Raw genomic sequence first — 17,076 nt, 5'->3', positions numbered from 1 at the left:
AAAAGGACAAATAAATAAGTTAAAATAACAAAAATTAAAAATAAAACATGATAAATACTCAAACACATCACTTTCTAGTTGTCTGCAACAATATGCTCGAGGCTATCAATGCCTATTGTAAACTGTGTGGGAGAAATACTCAGTAAGTTGTTCTATTGTGTTTCTTTGCTCAATTGTTTGTTCAGTGAAGTGTGTTAGGACCTGAGTGAGTCATATCAGGATACTTACATCATGGAAATTAACAACTGTAAAAACCAGAACCATGAGTCCTACGAGTTTCCTCTCACTGTAAGCATCAGGGGTCTGGTCTATGGCATCTGGACACGTCCCTCATGGCATGGCCCTGAAACAGCGATCTATGCTCCTGCCCTTTACCCAAGAAATCCAGACCAGTTCTCATCCTGAGGTTGGCAGCCAACTGAAGCAAGGAGCAGCTGATCATACAAAATGAAACAGACAGACTTAAAGAACAAGCCAGTGAGAAAAATTTGAACATATAACCATTTTTTTTTCAGAATAGGTCAGAATTGATAACCAAAATCTCAAAATTTGGGATAACATTTTTTAACCACCCACAAGTGTCTGCACTGCTTGGGGAGGAAGATAAGAGGTGCCACATTATCTCACCAGACTTGAGGTGATTGAATTTGAAGATATAAAATCAGGTCACAGAATAGATTTTTATCTTGAAGAAAAGCCTTACTTTGAAAATAAGGTTCTCTCCAAAGAAAGTCACCTGCCTGAAAGCAATGCTCCATCTTCAAATCCTCTGAAGCCAAGTGAAAATCTGGAAACCATTTGATAAGACATTCAAGTCCAACAGCATAAGGCCAACTGGAAGAGGTACCATAGGAAACCAGGAGGCTTCTTTACCTGGTTCACTGACCAGTTTATGCAGATGAGGATGAATCAAGAGAGATCATCAAAGGTGATGTTTGGCCAGGCCCCTTGGTTCCTGATATGGATGATTGGGAGTGGTGGTGGTGATGATGGTGATGATGAAAAAGAAGGCAAAGGAGGATTGGAAAATATTGATGAAGAAGGGGATAAGGATGAAGGTGAAGAAGATGAAGATGATGAAGAGTAGGAAGGAGAGGAGAGTGAGGAAGAACACTGGTAGATTCCAACCTTCTATTTTCTTCTTTTTCTTTTTTAATTTTCTCTAATCCCTGAGAGCAAGTTTAGTTGTTTCTCTCCTCCCTATGTCACAATTTTTGAAGTCTCTTTTTTCTCAACACTACAGTTCTCAACTTATTTGGAGAGAAATACGTTGAGTACAACACAATGGGAATAGAAAAAAAAAAAAAACAAAAAACAAAAAAAACAAAAACGATGCCCCTAGATGGGTACTGGTGGCGCACGCTTTTAATCCCAGCACTCAGGAGGCAGAGGCAGGCAGATCTTTGTGAGTTCGAGGCCAGCCTGGTCTCCAGAGCGAGTGCCAGGATAGGCTCCAAAGCTACACAGAGAAACCCTGTCTCGAAAAACAAACAAACAAACAAAAAGCCCCTGTCCCCAACACTGGTAGTTACACATTCACCAGCCGTGATGCAGTCTCTGTCAGGAAGTCCTCTCATGTCAACTTCCCTGTGGTAAGTTATTTTAGAAGTATGTGAACAGAATTAAGTGGACTAGGTTAAGAAGCTTTTTCTTTCCCCTGATCCCTGTGATCCATGTTGCTGTGCTGGTTTTACACTCTGAGGCAATCTAGTCATGCCAGGAATTGTGCATGACTAGAGAGCACAGAAAGCCTCTTAAGCTTCGTCCCTCTGGACCTGCACTCACAGGAAAAGTTTTTACTGTTATGGGCTATCTGGGTACATAAAATATGTATGCAAATAAAAATTTTGTTAATAATAAATCACTAGTTCACTTAAAAATAATTGTTTGGTATATGGATACCTTTTCCATTTGTGAGACATAAAAATACTTTTACATGATAATAAGATGTATGTTCTTATTTGTTTTTAGATAAACAATTAGATCCTATCTGAATATTTGACACTATAAAATACAGAGCTTCTTCTGAATTTTTCAAAATTGATTAATATTTTGATTTACTAATTATCAATACTGGAAATGCTGCTGTGAATAAATAAATAGTGCAAAAACACTGTGGTATGTTCAAGGTCTTCTCAGCAATTATTGGAAACTCTGTCCTAATCTCAAATTTGCCCTTACCCTAAATTCCCTGAACAATTTTTTAAATGAAACTCAAGTTAGCAAGTTACTTTAAAGAGATTTTAAAATCAAATGTCTTTATATCTAGCATTCAGGAGGCAGAGGCAAGGGGGTCTCTGTGTGTTCAAATCAGCCTGGTCAACATAGTGAGTCCGAGGCCAATCAGAGTTATATAGTGAGAGCCTGTCACAAATAAAATGGAATAAAACAAAAACTACAACATAATAGATCCAAAGATATTTTAATTTGATCCTTACATGTTGAATATTACAATAGTGAAATATTAAGACTTTGTCATAATTAAGCCTTTATGTTTCTATATGAGCAGAATTTTAAGTACAGTAAACATTGTAGTTCATAACTGACAATAGTCTTGAATCTGAACTGGAATGTTTCATGCAGCACTTGGTGGCACTGCATCATGTGACCACATGCCCTGTGGTGATTTGAATGAGAATGACTCCATAGGCTCATATATTTGAATGCTGGGTCCCCAGTTGGTGGAACTGTTTGGGAAGAATTAGAAGGTGTGGTCTTGTTGGAGGAGGTGTGTCACTGGGAGGTTTGAGGTTTTAAAAGCCCATGCATCCATTCCTAGTCAGCACTCCCACCCACCCCACCCATCCTGCTTTCAGGTAAGGATCTAAGTAAGCCCTCAGCTACTGCTCCAGTGCCAGGCCTGTCTGCAGCAATGCTCCCATGGGGATGATCATGAACTCACCCTCTGAAATGGAAGCCCTAGTGAACTTCCTTTCTGTGCGTTCCCTTGGTCATGGTGTCTCATCACAGCTATAGGGAAGTAACTGCAGAAAAGACATAGCCTGTGCAAAGCACACACGATGGTACTCTGAGCCAAGAACTTAGTGAAGTCACATGATACAGCATGGGTGAGCACGGCCAGAAACACCTGGAATTCATTATGCTTTTTTTTTTCAACTTTTTTTTGGTGTATTTTTTTATTCATTTATTTAGCTCATAAATAAAGTCATGCACAATTGTGATACAGAATACAGTATGCTCACAATGGCGTGGCTAAATTAAACCAATTAATATGTTATATCACACATATTCATCAATTTTTGTTTTGAGAACACTTAAAGTATACTATCTCACAGCTTTTAAAATATAACATATTGTTATCAACCATATTTATCATGTTCTCAGTGGACCTGAAGACTTCAGAGTCCATGCCTCTTGTCCAACTGTAGTTTTATATCCTTAAACCAATCGTTTCCCCATTGTTAAAAGACCCAAATTGAAGCCTAATAGCCACAATTCTGCTCTCTGTTCCCATAGGTTCATCATTTCTAGGTTACACATAAAATTGAAATTGTGTGACATTTGTCTTACAGTGTGTCACTTATTTTTTTTTTTGGCAAGCATATAACTTTACTACTTACTAAAGATGAAATCCAATTTGCATGCACAGGTGAGCACTCACTGAAACACCTTGGATTCATCACATATTTGAGTTTCATTATGCTTTTGATGTTGAATTAATATTAGGGTGCTGCACACTCACAAAACTTTTCCTTTGCTACACTTCTTACCACCTCCACATTCAGTTATGTGACTCCACATAGGGCTGAGACCCTCAGATTAAGAAAGTAATACGGACTAGTGGGCCTTAAATCCAGAGGAAATTCATACCTAATATAATATATACCTGGCCAGGGACCTGTGGCTTGGGGGCCATAGATCCTATGGGAGAACCTGCTGCTATGATTTGGCTTAACTGGTGCACAGTAAACTTCCTTTTAATTAGCTATCCTTATACCAATTTATTAGTCCAGCCCACCCCTGTTTCTAGAGAAGAAGCTTCTTGCAGTGGACAGAGAACCACAAGTGACCAAAATGCACAGAAGAAGTGACTGCTTATCCCTAAATGGGACATCTTGATCACAGGCCTTCCCTCATCCCAAGGCTCAGGAAATAAATTGTAAAAAGCCAGAAGCCAGGAAGGACACCTGCAAAATTGTCCAGTGGACACGACAGGCAGTCGCCTCATGAACTCTCAAAAGCTGTGCTTGCTATACAAGAGCTGCACCAAATACATGTCCATATTTTGCATGGATAGTGGGGGCACACAGGACCCATTCCTAGTTGAGAAGCTACAAGTGGTCTACAGGAAAGACTCTCGCAGCCTGGCTGGTGAGGCTGTGGGGTGTGGGGACAGTAGAAACAGAGAAACTAAGCAATATGTATGCATCTCACCTTGATACTGTGTATCAAGCTAAATAGTCTGAGGCAGTGCAAGGGAAGTCGGACCCTGATAGAGTGGTCCATTCAAGCCAATGGGGATATTTGCTCATCAGTGAAAGTCTCCAAGGATACCAGGGGCTGGAGGTCCATAGAGGAAGGACAGGCACAATGGAGAGAACTAGGTATGAGGAAATTGATGATTAATGCCTAACTCACCAAAGGTTTAAGGAAGATCTAGACTCAATAATGACTCAAGACTGGATGGAGCTTTAGTGGGTTTGTGGAGTACTTTGGCAAGGCGGGATCTTTATTAAATAACAAAGTTTTTGATGGATCTCCATGACCTTGACCAACATGTAATCAGTGTCTAGGAGGTGGTGGAGCAACTAGATGCCAGAAGAAAACAGATATTTACATTATGATTCATAACAGTAGCAAAATTACAGTAATGAAGTAGCAACAAAAATAATTTTGTGGTTGGGGGTCACCACAGCATAAGGGTCTCAGCATTAGGGAAGATGAAAACCACTTCTCTAGACTAAGCAGGGTACTTTTCTCTCCTGCAGAAAGATATGCTATGGATGGAGATAGTTTGTCCAGCCAGGGCCTCCCCAAGCAGCCAGGTGTGGTGAATGGAGAGACAATAGCTGGAGATACAGCCACAGTACCACCCCAGAGCCACAGTACCATTCTAGAGCCTCTCTGACCCATGTAAATCACAGGTGCAGCAGGGGAGAGCAAAGCCTGTGACCAGGGAAGTCCATAGACTCCAGTGGAGAAGCAACTGGTATTGCTTGGTTAAAGGATGTAATATCCAAGTTGCTGCCTCACCTTTGTGTTTATAAAGTTATTACTGAAGTCTGTTTGGACATTTTCCTATTTCCCCCCCTTTTGTCCATTTCTTCATTTGTGTTTTGTAGTAGATGTTCTCACCTCTCAGACTTGACAACAGCCACGTTCTGGAGATGAAGAAATGATGATAGAGTATCTTAGTTACTACACACACACACACACATTTCTGTTGCTATGACAAAACACTATAGCCAAGGTAACATATATATATATATATATATATATATATATATATATATATATATATCCATTTAATTGGGCTTATAGTTTCAAGGATAGAGACTGTGATGGTTCAGGAAAACCATAGTGGCAGGTAGCTGAACAGTATCTGAGAGCTCACATTTTGGTCCACAAGTGGAAGGCAGAGAAGGAACACCTGTAGTGGTGTATATTTTTTGAAACCTCAAAGCTTGTCCCAAGTGACACACCTCCTCCAACAAAGCCACACCTCCTAATCCTTTCCAAATAGTTGCACCAACTGGAGACTGAGTATTCAACAAAATGAGCCATGGGGGTCATTCTCATTCAAACCACAACAGAGGACATGAGGGTTTGATACCTTGCTGGAGTTGAAAACTGATCAGAAATCTATGTCACCCCCAACCCATCTCAGGAACCCTTGTGGAAGAAGATGGCAGAAAGAATATAGGAGTTGAAGGAAGGGAGCAGTTTGGAGGTGCTATACAGGATGATCCTCTGAGCCAAACCACCATAATCTCCAGAAGTTCTGCTGGCCTACTTGCCAATGATCATCACAGCTGAACCTCATAAGAGTGGACAGGGAAAGCCATGGGAACCTCCTCTGAATAGCCAGCTGCCTCTCCTAACCCATCCGTGCAATTCTGCCCTAATTGCATGTGGTCTTTTGGGAAAAGCCAGAGGCTAGAGATGGGGAAGGGTAGGAGGGGTTCCATCTATGCAGCCATAGGGAAGCCATCATCCCTGCTGGGTACTGACTTTGCAGTGTGGCTACTTTAAGGTCACCTGTGTTCCATAACCCCTCACCATTGCTCTGTAAGTAAGCCTAATAAACTCATTGGTTTCCCTGGGTGAATTTTGGTGGAATCATTGGGACCCTGGGGAGGAGAATGAGACACTCTCTATCCCTGGGAAGGAATAGTAGCAACATATCATAGACAGAGTATTGCTGTGGCGGAACTGAGCATGTGTTTGGGAAGGATTGTGGAAGGGTCTTGGAACTTTGGGCTGGAAAAGTCATTGAGTGCTCACAACTTAATGAGCTACTATGAGAACCTGGAAGATAATCCTGAGAGCAACACAGACAAATGGAGGCCTGTCTTGAGGTTTTAGAGGGCACAACCAAGTTACACAGAGTTTCCCAAATGCCTTTGGTTCCTATTTTCCTGTTACACTTTCTGTCCCCAAGCATCCACTATGGCTCTGTGGGGGTATGCCCTATGATCAGTTGACTGAAGAAGAAAAAAATTAGGACCTGGCTTACTAGCTGTTTTTTTTCCCCCCCGAAAGGGTCTCACTATGTAGCCCTGGCTGTCCTGGAACTCACTCTATAGACCAGATTGACCTTGAACTCAGAGATCTACCTGCCTCTGCTTCCCAAGTGCTAGGATCAAAAGTGTGTGCCACTACACCTGGCTACTGGTGGTTCTGCGTGCCATGCAGGCATCAATCATAAAGAGCACTGGGGAAAAGTCTTCACAGTGGGCAGAACTTGGCAGTGGACTAACATACCTGTATGTTTGCTTAGATGGAGAAATGGACAGATAAGTGATTTTTCACTGATCCATGGGCTGTAGAAAATGGATTGACTAGATTGTCAGGGATTTAGAAGGAGCATGATTGGGAAATTAGTGAGGAAGACATTTGGGGAAGAAGTATGTGGTAGAAGTATGTGAAGATAATTGTGTCCAATGTAAAGGCTAATCAAAAGATGACTTCAGAAGAGAAAGAGTTTAATAGTCAAAGATAGGACGACCCATTCTGTGGACACTAGGATTCATTTTCTAGCCATTCTAGCCATGGGCCCATGAACAAATAGCTGTGGTAGAGTTATGCATGGGCTTAACAACATGGACTTCCACTTGCTAAGGATCACTTGACTATGGCTGCTTCTGAATGCCATATCTGCCAGCAGCAGAGACCAATACAGAGCCCCAGATATGTCATCGTTCTCTGGAGTGACCCTGACCCGTCAGCAACCTGACAGCCGTGGACTACACTGGACCACTTCCATTGTGGAAGGGACAGTACTTTGACCTTAGTGGAATAGATAATTTATTCTAGTTATGAATTTTCCTTCCCTGCCTGTAATGCTTCTGCCAAAACTACCATCTGTGGACATATGGCATGGCTTATCCGTTATCATGGTATTCTACACAGCATTGCTCCTGACCAGGGAACCCACTTCACAACTAGGGAAGTGCAACAAAGACTCATGGAATTCACTGGCTTTATGGTGTCCTCCACTATCCTGAATGAGCTGCCTTGACACAACAGTGAAATGGCCTTTTAAAGATGCAGCTAGGAGCTGGAGAGATGACCCAGCACTTAAGAGCACTGGCTGCTCTTACAGAAGACCTAGGCTTGATTCCCAGTACCCAAAGTGTGGTTCACAACTGTCTGTAACTCCTGTTCCAAGAGATCCAACCTTTTTCTGGCCTCCCTGGGCACCATATGTACACATGGTACACAGACACACATGCATACACATAAAATAATAATCATCATTAAAGATAATATAAAATAAAGATACAACTAAAGTGCCAGTTGGGTGAGAATAGCCTAGAGGAATTGGGCAGGGTTCTCCAGAAGTCTGTATATGCTTTGAGTCAATGTCCAATATGTAGTACTGTTTCTCCTATAGCCAGGACTCGAAGGTCTAGGACTCAACAGGGAAGAAATGGCAGTGATTCCACTCACAAGCACCCCAATGGCCTATTAGGAAACTGTTTGCTTCCTGTTCCCATGACTTCATGCTCTGCAAACCTAGAAGTTTTGGTTTTAAATGGAAGAATGCTTCTTAAATGGAGGGCCAACAAATATTTCATTGAACTGGAGTGAAGACCCGGCCATCTGGGGCTCCTGGTGTCCTTGAGTCAACTAAGGAATGACCAATAATGTTAGGAGGGCTGGTTGATCCAGACTACCTGGGAAGAACTGGACTGCTTCTTCATAATGGGGGTATGGAAGAGCATGTCTGTAGTGCAAGAGTTCCTTCAGGGATCTTGGTGTTGCCATGTCCCGTGGTTTAGGCCAATGGGAAGCTACAGCAATCCAATCCAGACATGATGACAGCAGGACCAGAGCCTTTGAATGAAAGTGTCGTTTCACCCCTCCAAGTTAGATGCAAGAGTCACCAGAGTGCTTGTTAAGAGTAGGGGAAGTACAGTGTGAACAGTAGTAGGTGAGCTTATAAATACTTGCTAAGGCTATGTGGCCAGTTATTTGTGATTGTCTTCCTTTTGCTTCTTTATCATGGAATGTAACATTGAGATAAAATTAGTATTAAGCATTGTAAATCTATATTATCATATTAAAGCCATGGGACATTAAAAAATGAAATATTCCTCAAAGGACTTTGCTACCCAAGCCCTCTGGGTAGCAGAAGATTGCAGGGTTTGTTGGTTTCTCTGTTGGGTTTGATTGTGCATTGCTGTGATTGCTCCTTTGCTTTTGTCCCTTCTTTTTTCCGCCTTTGGAATAAGAATGTCTACTTGGCACCATAATAAATTGGAAGTATGCTCGTGGAGCCTACAGTTAAGAGATTGGAGACTGTTAAAGCACTAGGGTTTTTAAGGACTGGGGAGACGGAGACCTTTGAAAGCAGACTGTAGTAATGTGTGCTGAGGCAAAACCAAAGGCCTTGCACATGCTTGGCAAGAACTCTAACACTGAGCCCTTGTGTTTCTTAGTGATTAAGGCTGGGGCAACTGGGTGCTTCATGAATTCATGTGAAAGAGTAATGTCTTTTGAAATCATCCATGCTCTTACTCATACATTCAGCCATGTTTATTCAGCGTCATTGTGTAGCAAAAGCTGGTATCAAAATGGTTATAGAAGTGAAAAGGGCATCTCTCTCACAGTGCATGGTGAAAATGCAAAAAAAAAAAAAAATTACACTCCACACAAAGATTGACCATTGACTAGAGCCCTTGTCTAGCATATAGAAGACCCTACATTTGATCCCCAACTCCACCAAAATAAATATAAATAAATAAATAAATAAATCTTCACCTGGAAGAACTCAATGAAGCCCCCAGAGATAATGTAGCTAAATTAGAGTGCCTACCTAGCCTGCAAGAAGCCTTGTCCTATCTCTAGCTGAGTGTGATAGTGGTCCCTATAGCCATAGCACTTAGAGTAAAAGCAGGAAGATCATACATTAAAATGACTTAGTGGGTAAGAGCACTTATTGGGCAAACATGAGGCCCTGAGTCCAAATCCCTAGGACTCGCATTTAAAAAAACAACAAAAAAAAGCTGTGTAGCTGTGTATAGCTGTTCAAGCCTGTAACCCCAGTGTTGTCTGTTGTGAGCGGTGATGGAAGGACCCTACTGGTTGGCTGCTGGGGCTAAAGCAGATACATACTGTGTCAAAGGTGGAAAGTGAGACAACAGCTGCCCTCGTCTGGCCATAGTATGTAAGTGCAGGGGCATGTGCACCAGAATACACAGGTGTGCATATGGTAGTGCCCAAGTGTGAACACACGAAAAACACAGGGCAAAGAGAAGCAGCTGAAGGCCACGCGCAGCAATTTCCAGCACAGCCATGCAGACTTATTTTCCTAGTCACTAGGGGGCTGAGGCCGGAGGATGGTTGAAGCCAGCTGGGGCAACTTGGCAAGTCAGGAGCGGGATGAAACTCAGAAAGCACTGGCCTACTTTGGTCAAGGCCCAAGATGGAGAAGCAAAGGAAACTGATCTAGCAGAAGGAGAACGTGCACAACAACACAGAGGTATGAAAATACACAGCCACTTTGGGGAGGTGGGTGATTGGTAAGGGTTTTAGAGCAGGGTTTAGAAGAACTCAATCGGCCCCACCTCTTGCAACCTAAGGTATCAAGATAGGTGCAGAGCACACATTACCAAAGACAGACAAAAGAGGTGCACTTAAACCTTCACCCCGGTGGCAGGAGAGACGGACAGTTTTCGGGGAAAAGTAAAGTCTGAGGAGTATTGGGGGAAGTTCGTCTTTGTCGTCATTCTGAGAACCCTGAGAGGGGAGGCTTCTGGGACATGGGTTCCCCCCACTGCTGGGTGAAGAGGTGACAACACGGGTGAAGCGGGGAGTGGCCAGCCTTAACCCTGCCAGGCACTGTCTGAACCTGGAAATCAGATTCTCTAACAGAGTGGGTGTGATCTGCTATCTCTTCTTTCTTACCCTCTCCTGGTCTCCTCGAGACTCTGGTAGCCATGCAAGAGAAGCTCAGTAAGGTGTGGATCGGGCTAGGACCTTGAGAGCTGGAGAGCTGGACCACTGCAGAACAGGGTGCTCTGGTGTGGACAGAGCTGGTTCTCTTCTTAGTGCCCTGTTAGTTCAGGAGCTCATTCAACATGAGGTCAGGAAACACAGCCTGCCTGGGCTGCTGGGGTTCTGGGTCAGTGTGAGGGTGCCCACCTTCTGGTGAAAAGACAAGGCTCTGGCCATGGGATGTCACTGTCACTGTCACTGTCACTGGTGGACTGAAACCACCAATTTCATGCTGGGCAGAAAGTCTCCCTCCCAGCTGGTATGCTCAAACTGAGTTAAGAAAGGCAAGTGTTTCTGCGCTCCCCACCAAGCACCCAATCCTGAACTTGCTCAGACCCCTTCCTCACTCCAACTCCAAGCGGACTCAGGCTAGGTACCGCGGGGAGACAGGGGTTAAAACCCAGTGCTTGAGTGGCCCCTTCCCCCTCCCCAGCCCCCTCGTCTCCACTCGGCGCCTCGCCTGGAGCGGAGGTTCCGAGTCCTGCACCAGAAGGGAGGGGGGAAATGGGCTTGTTTCTCGGGTGGCCAATCCACGAGCTCGCGGTGCCTCAGAGGAGGCGCCAGCGCTAGGCCGGCCCGGGGCTGAAAGCTTCCCGCGGCAAAGTACAAATGCGCCCGAGCGCGGCGTCTGGCGCCCGAGGCGTGCACAGCGGCCGCGCTCAGCCTCCCCCGTGCCGCCGCCGAGGGTCCTGCCGCCCCATCGCTCCCCAGGCGGGTGCCAGACCTCGCACCGCAGCGCCGCCGCCAGCCAGCGCCACCCTAGCACTGAGCCCCGAGAGCCGCGCACCCCGCAGACACCGGTTCTCTAGCTAGCACCTTCTCCGTTTCTGCCATCTCTTTTCCCTCCTGCCAGACCTTCCTCTAACTCCACATCTCCCCATCTCTCCATCTCTCTCCCTTTTCTCCTTGCACCCTTCCTACGGTCCTCTCACCCCGACCTGAGACCTCTCCTGTCCTTGGCTCCTCTTCATCTTTGCTTCTCTTACTCCTCAGACAGCAGTCCTACTTGGTCCTGGGGACTTACTTGTGTTCCTCTAAGAGTCTTACTTTCTCCCGGCTCATCCGGGGTTATCTGACCTTGGGGCAAGGAAGGATGGTTCCCGGGGTGAGAATCCTCTCCTCTTTGCTGGGACTCGTGATGTTCTGGTTCCCCTTGGACTCGCAAGCCCGAGCCCGTAAGTAGAAACCAGGCAGAGTCTGGGACGGCAGGGGAGGGATGGGGACCACTGGGATGTCCCTGGAAGGTGTTAGGACCTGGGGACTGGTAACTTGTGAATTCATCCAGGCAGCACCTGTATGGCAGGAGTGCTCCACGACTAGTGTGAGCTAGTGAGTCTTGGGGAAGACAAGGGCGTGGCAAGATCCACACAGGGGGGCTGCTGCCCTGGGGCAGGTCACTGTGAATTTCGAAAAGGGACAGCGTTCCCATCAGCCCTGTGTGTCACGAAGACAGAAAGGCTGTTGTGTAGTAGGGAAGAGCTCTTGGGCAGAAACATCTTTAAACAAAGATGAACAAAGTGGGGTGGCTTTTCTAGTCCTTTATTTTTTTGATGTTCACAATACTGCAGGGGAAGTGTCATCATTCACATTTAAGAGATGAGTAAACTTAGGGCAAAGGGAAGAAAGTTGCCCGAAGCTCGTGAACCATCCAAAGTCAGGACTCCAATTCCAAGTCCTGCCTCACAGTGTCTGGAAGGCACCCTGATGTGGGGCTGTGGGACTCTGGAAGGCAGCAGGGCATGGTGAACCAGATGGGGGTTTTCATCTTCCTGGACCCACTGAATACCATCCAGTGGAGTCAGACACGGAAGGCACCTCACAGTCTCTCTTCTAATCTATAAAATGTGAGACTCCTAAAACCGTTATGAGTATTAAATGACAGGGAGCAGGCGGGGTGACTTGCATAGGGATGTTGAGACGTAGCTTCCCCAAAGTGTATCAGCAGCCTAACCCTGGAGTTTCTCCTGCAAAAACAATGTAACCTCAAGCAGGTTATGTAGGCCCACAGCCCCAGTTTCCCTACTGCCCCCCTTAAGCTGGCAGCCCCTTCTGAACTCCCTTGATAAAGAAACAGGCCAATGAGGGGAGTGGTTTGCTCCAGGCCTCAGGAGCAGAACCTTGCTTGAACACACACACACACACACACACACACACACACACACACACACACACACACACACGCACCATTGCCCATCTCCTAGCTGAGAGCCTTCCACCTCCACAGCTCAGCTCTGCCGGTCAACTCTGCTTCCATCTCCTTGTGGCTTTGTAGAGCTGGTGAGGCTGGATTCAGTCTTTTTGCTTCTGGTGAGGGGAAGTTTGCATGTCTGTCTGATGTTCCCTAGCCTGCCAGTGGCTCAAGATCCATAGATGTCCTCATGAACAGAAACAGAGAGCGTTGAGGGTTGGGTTCGAGACTTGACTCTGCCTCTTACACCTGTGTCACTCTTCAAACTTCTGGGAGCCTCGGTTTCTTCCTCTGCAAAGGAGAGCTGCTAACCAGGGCCGGAAGAGTTTGGGGAAGGATGAATGGGAGCAACACTTTCAAATGCCTAGCAGAATGCCAAGTACTCAGTAAATGTCCCTCCTCCCTCCTCCAACCTCCAGGCTTTCCTCCTAGCCTGCCTGCTTGTCCAAGGAGAGACTCTCAGTCTCAGAGGATCTCAGACTTAGTCTCCTGGCCTTGGCCTTGGCCCTGAAGCTCCCTTCTCAAAATCATTGCCCTAGAAGATCCACTCTGATGGCTCAGAGGCTACTCAAAGCCCCTTTTACCTGCCATAACCACCAGCCCTTCAGAACATCAAGGTCACCTCTGCCTGGTGACCGGCTCCCTTTATGGCCTCCTCCCATGCCTGCACTGGCCTTCTAGTCCATATCTGTCACCAGGTTCTGCAGTATGCTATCTCCCCCATAGCCTTGTGAATACAGAGCTCCAGACACTCAAGAAAATAACTATCACTAAGGTTGAGGTGACCTGGCATTTAGGGAGGAGGATTAAGATCCTGGTATTGTCAAGGCTGGAAAGAGCTTTCTCTTCTGTGTCTAGCCATCAAATTACCTGTTTTTAGAGTTAAGCTGACTACTACAGAGCCACGAAGAAAGGAACGGAGACCTAGATCCTAACTCCAGATCTGTCATTTATTGGTCATGTGAGTTAGGACACTTTACCTGTCCCTGAGCCTAATGTTTATTGTGCCGTTGCTCTGTGAATTTTGTCATTACACTGCAAGTCTTCAGCCAGTATCCTATTTTAAGGTCTCATGTGAAAAGTCTTGTCTTAGTTAAGAGACATCTCAAGCATGTGGTGTGTATGACATCTGGTGATGTCTAAAGTGCTTTTACAAATGATGCTGACAAATGGGTGTTCTCAGGTGTGTGTGGGATAGACTTCCAAGGTGGCTACCGGGGTCTGCAATCAGGGGTTTTGGCACACTCCTTAGTTGAAGTCCAAGGACTCAGCAAAGATTATTTATTCTCTATTTGGCTCTACTTCCACCCACAGATCCATACTGAATCTCAATTAGGCTGTTAGCTGAGCCCTAACTGTCCAACCCTTATTACTGAACCACAATTCCATCTGAGGCTGGAGTCATCACACAGGCTGGAGGCTCTAGCCTGGTTCTGACTGGTGCTGACCCCAGTCCCAGTGGAGTCACATGCGTCACTCACCCCCTCTGTGACCCAGAAGTGGCCCCATTCTTTTACTCATCTCCAGTGCCTTCTCTTGTACTTGCTTCTCTCTGCACTGTGTCCTTAGAAATTAACTTGCTCCAGGTTTCTCTCCCATTTTAACCTTCAGGAGTTGATTACCAAATAAGACACCAGCCCTCAGGGGATTATATCTTATGGGAATTGGAGCTTTAGTTCCCAGGTGATGGACTCTCAGACCCCAGAAGCAGGCCTGGACAAAAGGGTAGTTCCTTAGATGTGATGTGGATCCACAGGCAAACTCACCTGCAGAATGTCAGGGTCAAAGCACTTGCTTTTCCCCTGATGCCAAATGTGATCTCTGGCACTGTGTCCTTCCCTGCCTGCCTCTGCTACCTGTGAGGTAAGATGCTTGCCCTTAAATGGGTGATGTTTGAGGACCATGGAAGCATTAGCTGCCTTTCTCTAAGGAGTCCTCATTTGCATCCTGAGTCCATTTGACTTTGCTAGTGGGAGTTGGGAGAGTGTAAGTATTCTGTCCTGTGGGGAGGGACAGATGAACAGCCTAGCAGGGGGGGCGGGGTAGGGAAATGTGTATTTCGGATACTTACAATATGTAATCCTGCCCTGCTGTCAGGCTTGGTCACATCTCTATCCATCTGTCCAGATGTACACGACTGGGTGGGGAGCAGGTAAGGGAAGGCCTCAAGTTCAGCCTTGAGCAGGTCCTGTGTCTAACCAAGAGGTTCTGCACCTCCCTGCTCCCACCAGTAGAGGTCTCTGTCTCACTCACTGGCACCAGGCAGCAAGCCCTGAGACAGCTGCGCAGTTATTCCAGCTGTTGCACCTGTTCCAGGGCTGGCCTCTCAAGTTCCCTCAGCCGCAGGCCATGGCGCCGGCTCAGAGAAAAGGACCTTGAATATCTGGAACTCCCAAAGAAGAGAACTGGTGTGAGAGTGATATCCCTGGGAGGTGCAGCACAACGATCAGGCATCATTCTGGGCAGGACCCAAGCCTGTTGCCTGTTGTATGCTTCACTGTGTATCAGCTGAGTCCTTTGCTTGCAAGTTGAAGCCATTTCTTCTGGTCCTGTCACTTGGACGGGCATCTCTATAAGTATCCTCCCCAGAGCTAAAGAATGACTGTGGAGTCTGTTCTGGGACACATCTAGGATCTCTGGAAAGTCCTGATCCCTCCCTCACTGGGGGGGGGGGAGCACTATCTCTAGAATAAGGGGATTAGACATAGTCTGAGTCCCTAGCTTTCTAGGAGTCTATGAATCTAAGTGTATATACTCGTGCTAACTAGAATGTGAGCAACTCTCTTTGATAGGCAATAGAGATGCCTTTCCTGGCTCAGTGATTCTGTCCTTGGAAGTCCTTCTATGTCTAAACGTCTGCTGTGTCCAGACAAAAAGAGTTGTATTCAAAGAAGTATCCCTTTTGCTAGCATGTGCAGGTTGGCCACTGAAGCACTTCTTGTAATTCTGTTAAGAGGCCTCCCTCAAGGAGATCCAAAGCCTGGGCAAGGCTTATGTCTTAGAGAGGAGTGAGTCTATGTGAATAAAATATGACTGTATGGATACAAATGGGATCCGAACACTCTCATTCCTGGGCAGTCTGGCTTACTCAGATTTTCTGAGTTCTTGCTCAGATTTTCTGAGTCCAGCCCTCTCTCTCCTCTCCCTGCACCTCCTGGTGTGTTTCCATGGCCTCCTCCAGCCTCCCTAGAAGCTGCTTTCTTTTCTGATTGCTACTGGAGGAGTCCTTAGGCATGCTACCCACCATAGACTTGCCCCCCGTGGGACCTTTATCATTGCATGAATGTTTGAGTCAGACTGTGGATGCACTGGGAGGGGGACCTTTGAGGAATGTTGACTTGCTCATAAAGATCAGGGAGTCATCTGTGCCCTCAGCGGCCCCAAGCTCCTGACCTTTGTGTACACTGTGTTCTTTGGTTTGGCAGGTGGTTTTGGGAGACAGTGGCCAAGAGCTGGAAGAGGAGGTGAAAGGTTAATTCATGAGATGTGGCACAGTATACCTGTTGAAAAGGCCTTGTTCTCCTTCCATGTGATAATGTTGTTTGGTTGTTGTTAAGGAGAGAAGTTTCTTGGATTAAAGACCATAATTGGTGCTTCCACTATAGCGACACCCCCCGCCCCTTCTGTTAACTTTATCCACCCATGCATTCATTCATCCAGCAAGCACTAACTCTACACAGGCTCTGCACCAGGCAGAGGGTCAACATCCGTTCCTTCCTCTCACACCGTCTGGTATAGAAGACAAACCCACTGAACAAGTGCTTCCAGTTCATGGTGATAAGAATTTGGACCACATTGTAACCAAGCTTAACTCTGTCCTGAAGGCGAACCAGGGTCCTGTGGGATTGGGGTGGCCTTGTGGGAGCAGTGGAAGGGAGGCTGGTCAAACACTGGCGGTGTGTTCCAGGTGGAGGAGGTGGGAGGACCTTGAAGTGATGAGTGAGAGACTCAGTAAGAGGGGGTGAGACTGAAAACAGGATCACCACAAACAGTAGTGGTTAAAAAATGTGTCTGGCAGCCAGCTCAGGGACAGCCTGGTGGGTGACCTGGGACCATCTTAAGTCTGTCTGGAAAATATTGCTGCCCTGAATTGAGATCAGATAAGCTAAGTTCAAATACTTTCAGTCTGTCAAAGTAGTCAAGGAGCCTAGGTGTGACCTATGGAAGCAGGTGCTTCCTAGGTGGGGGGGGGAGGTGGCGGAGGG

General features: G+C 46.1%; 1 protein-coding gene and 1 pseudogene across 1 annotated transcript in view; both read left to right on the top strand.

The window, feature by feature from the left end:
* Window positions 1-509: 509 nt before the first annotated feature.
* LOC113834860 lies at window positions 510-11,492 on the top strand (annotated as a pseudogene).
* A 284-nt stretch (window positions 11,493-11,776) lies between these two features.
* The window catches only part of Chrdl2 (chordin like 2), a 28,564-nt gene continuing 23,264 nt past the window's right edge, over window positions 11,777-17,076 (top strand). Inside the window, exon 1 of the mRNA XM_035441631.1 lies at window positions 11,777-11,858. Coding sequence (XP_035297522.1) covers window positions 11,777-11,858 — 82 coding nt within the window. The remainder of the gene's footprint in view (window positions 11,859-17,076) is intronic.

Source organism: Cricetulus griseus, chromosome 3 (genome assembly GCF_003668045.3).
Source record: "Cricetulus griseus strain 17A/GY chromosome 3, alternate assembly CriGri-PICRH-1.0, whole genome shotgun sequence".
Lineage (NCBI taxonomy): Eukaryota > Metazoa > Chordata > Mammalia > Rodentia > Cricetidae > Cricetulus > Cricetulus griseus.
The sequence above is the reverse complement of the archived record's forward strand: the minus strand, read 5'-3'. Positions and strand labels throughout refer to the sequence as shown.